The sequence below is a fragment of the Aristolochia californica genome, unplaced genomic scaffold (assembly GCF_029961685.1).
Source record: "Aristolochia californica isolate CCGP_79_NKW_82.1479 unplaced genomic scaffold, dmAriCali1.0.hap1 SCAF_7, whole genome shotgun sequence".
Classification (NCBI taxonomy): Eukaryota; Viridiplantae; Streptophyta; class Magnoliopsida; order Piperales; family Aristolochiaceae; genus Aristolochia; species Aristolochia californica.
This window is the reverse complement of record NW_027182268.1, coordinates 2,287,904-2,291,835: the sequence shown is the minus strand read 5'-3', so window position 1 is coordinate 2,291,835 and position 3,932 is coordinate 2,287,904. Positions and strand designations below refer to the sequence as shown.

The 3,932-nt window shown below is 41.1% G+C and overlaps 1 protein-coding gene across 1 annotated transcript; it reads left to right on the top strand.

The window, feature by feature from the left end:
• The first annotated feature begins 447 nt into the window (after window positions 1-447).
• LOC137937624 (uncharacterized) lies at window positions 448-2,407 on the top strand. The gene is made up of 2 exons (XM_068782724.1): window positions 448-1,295; window positions 2,183-2,407. The coding sequence occupies exons 1-2, from the start codon at window positions 454-456 to the stop codon at window positions 2,265-2,267; spliced, it is 927 nt and encodes a 308-aa protein (XP_068638825.1). The 5' UTR covers window positions 448-453; the 3' UTR covers window positions 2,268-2,407.
• The last annotated feature ends 1,525 nt before the right edge of the window (window positions 2,408-3,932 follow it).

The following is a 3,932-nucleotide window of genomic DNA, read 5'->3' as shown; positions in this document are numbered from 1 at the left end:
CTGGGCTGTTGATTTAAATTTGTAACTTAATTATTTTATTAAATATTTTATAAACTGGACCCCACAGCATCCAACATAGCCGACTCAAAACTGGACCCACTTTCGATCGGTGGGACCAAGAGACAGCCTATATTGTGGGCGTGGACCGGACCGGTGGACATGGCGAACTGGACTCGAGTTCGGGCCTCCGAGCCATTAAATAAAGGTCCGACTCCTTTGTCCCTATGGGCCAGCCCATCCCATTGCCCAACCGACTCGATTAATTTCCGTTGGCATTAAATCAAGGCCGGTAATCAAATATATCCACACCTGTTCTCTCTCGAGTTTTCTCCTTCATCTTCTACGAATTAAAAACTCTGAAACAAAAATTTTGAGGTTCAATCTGGGTTTTCATTTCATCTAGAAATCTTTTTTGACTTTATAAAACACCTCTTAACTAATCAATCCTTTTTTATGGTCCATTCATCAAAAGCTCGCTCCCACAGAATTTCTTTCGTACAAACTCTTCTCTCCCTGTCTCTCTCTACTCAAGAGGCCATCGGCAGCGTTTTGTCCGCTTGCTTTTCACTCCGCCCAGGCTCTGGCGCCGGAGACCACATGGATCCGGCGGATCGTGTAGTCAAAACTAATGGGTACTTGCCCAGGACGGCTAAACCGGAGGGGAGTTCTGGTTTCATGGAGTCCGCCACTCCGCCGAGGAGAACTTTAGGTGGTTTCAGTAACCTGGGCAGACCCGGGATAGAATTGCGTTCCCGGCCATACCCTGATGAGGATATCGGCTCTTCATCGCCGCCGCTTTGGCGGATTACCCCTCCCAGGTCTCCTCCACCCATCCGTCGTGGCCTTTCTCCCAACTCGAGATTGCAGGCGATCGCCAGAGGGCAGCGGGAGCTGATGGAGATGGTGGACAACATGCCTGAGTCGAATTACGAGCTCTCTCTGAGAGACATGGTGGAGGTACCCAAGGGGACGTTCAATCCGGTGCTTCAGAGAGGAGAGCCGCTGCCATCGCCCGTGGAGAAGATCCAGCAGAAGAAGCAGAGTAAGAGGACGAAGAGTGATAAGAAGAAGAATTTGAGAACCGGGTATGTTGGGAATGGAGATTTTTTGCTGAGGATGTTCTTCCCTGCTTCGTTGAAGAAGAGCGGCTCGGGGAATGGGAGAGTATCGCCAGTGAAGAGTCCTGAAGGCGAGTGGTGGAAGAAGAGATCGTCTGCGCCGGGAGATGCTGAGAAAAGTGGCAGAACGAGCCGATGTGGAAGTACAAGTAGCACTAGCAGCAGCAGTAGCAGAAGGTACCATTTATTGCTTTTTCTTAATTTTTCTCTCCTAGAATTATATCAGATGAAACTAGTTCACATTATATTCTTATATTTGATCCTGCAAAAATAGACTCAACTTGATTGGAAGGAGAGTTGGGGAAATCTCCTTTATTATTATTTCTCTTTCCACTGAGATTTTCTTGTTCTTTCGTGTTCCTTGGGATGTTTAATTAGATCAGATGATTCAGGATGAACAACATGGCATGAGCTTCATTGGCCTTGATTAAGAATTCATTTGAGAAAATAAGATTTTGTCTTAATCCAAACCATGAGAACGTCATTTGGTATCTTCCGCTTTGGTTCATTTGTTGATCATCTCATGATCTGACCAATGAAAAACCGCTTACAGGGTCATTTCCAACAGGTATCGTTAATTCTTTGTATTTTGCTCTGTTTCGTAGCCTCGTCTCTGTCCTCTGTTCAAACTCCTGTAGTTTTCTCGTTGTCAGTTTATTTTTTTTTTCCGCTGCCCGAGCAAGGTTTTCCGACTCGTCAAATTTACTCTGCAATTCGAGCGAGTGTATTTGTTCTGGTTGAATTTCTTCCGACTCGAATTTTCACTTGTCTGAGTGATATCAAGAACTTTATTTGATTTTTTTTTTTTTTAAACAATCCATAAACTATTACACACCTGAACATTTTGATTCTGTATATCTCCCAAAATGATATCTTATGCCTGGAAAAGACACAAAGGTGGAAGACGGTACAAAAACTGCCTCCCCAGTCAAAAAGTAGCCAAAAGAAAATTAGGCTATTGGGGCCCAATGCAACTGGAAAATACAAATTCTACAAACCTTTGTCACCTTGCCTTAATATCCAAAAAATATTGGATCCTGAAGATTTTCTCTTGGCTTTTGCAGACACATGAGTGGAGCTCTACCAGGTTGCTGGTTCTTTATTCAGGGTCACAAAGGCAAAGCCAAAAAGCAGAAAGAAGGCCAATGAGTATTCTGATGTGGTGTTTGGGGTCTCTTTTGTAACTATTTGTAGTGGTTTCTAGAAAAAGAAGAGATTAAGCTTTTACTTTGTTGGATTTTGTTAATATGGGTCTCATCTTGATCAATGGAGATTGTTCTTTGCTGAAAGGCCTCGCTTGCTTTGGTTGATAATGCTCTTAAAGGTTTTGAACATGTACCTGATAAGGCTGAAAATCTGAGATGTCTTTTGCAGTCAATTAGGAGTAAATGACAAGAATCTTTCAGGGTTCTGGTTTAAGTATAGCTCAACAAACAGTAGTTTCTTCAAGTGGAGGTCTAAAAGCTTTAATTGAGACTAAGAAAATGAAGTTGTCTGGAGAATCAATAAAGCAAGAGTAGCAAGCCAAAGTTTATTACGTCTCACATCAGCGTCTGTTGAAGACTGATATGGCACTAGGATAAAGAGTAATTTCGTTAGACTTGAAATCTTTGATGTTTCATTGAAGCATGAACACAAGTAATACCCACACACTGAAACAACCAATTTCAATCAAATCTACCAAATTTGGGATCCATCTGCTATAGAGACAAATTGTCTGTAGATAAAGGAAATGTCAATATTTCCACTAAATATGTCAATGGCACCATTAATTCTATGTGCCAGTTGTTGATCCATTTATCAAGCATCCTAATCCACCAGTATCTTGTAACATGGCGCCTCTTACTTCAACCCTGTAAGACAAAAAGTAAAAGATGACTACAGGGGCAGGGAAAAAAACCAGGAAACACACCAATCATTCCCTGCGATATGCAGAAACCACCGGCTTTGGACCTTTAAAGAGTTAAAATCTTGCTAGACAGATGTTTTCTCTGCAACTGGAAGGAAGACAACAGAAAGAGTTGATGTTTATGGAGACCAGAACAAATAGAAGCTTGTTAGATAGGCAAATAGAAATCAATGAGATAGGCTTGTAAGTCATTATAAAAAATCATGTTCCAATAATCACCAAAAGGGTTTGCTCACCTTTGAACTTGATGCCAAAAAAATAGAAAAAGGAATAATTTGCTAGGATAAGAGAGCAGAAGATAAAGATGAGCAAAGAGAATACTACCCTTTAAAACTTTAATGAAGATGCTTTTTTCAGAATAGGACTTGAGAAAATGTTTCCTGATACAGCATCTGCAAAAGGTCCTGTCACAAATAAAGTAACCAACTCACCGGCTTAAAGTAACCATTTGTGTTGAAAAGTACAGTGGGTAACATTTCATCAACCTTGTTGTGTCTGAGTTGATTTGTATCAGATACTTATCAAGTTCCAAACAAAATCCTAATTTCTGTTTGTTTAAGGGTTATAATCCTGGAACTCTATCTAACCCATCAAGAGAATCAGAAAATCCTTTTATCTGACACATTTGAACTTTGTTGCTTCTGCTTGCTTGAGAATCTAAGTTCATCCAGCTGGTGCTGCAAACTCACAATTCTCTCCTGATAGGAGGAAAAAATTTTGTTAAGAAAACAATGAAAGAGGGAGAGAGGGGAGAGGGGAGGGGGATAGAGAGAAGGGCAGTCCTGGAAGGCACAATCTTCTCAGAGGTCAAAATTCGACTTCTCTTTATTAAATAGGTCACTTAAATGAAAACTCAGTACAATAACATAAATGCCCCTCTAAACGCAATTACCTATATCTCCTAG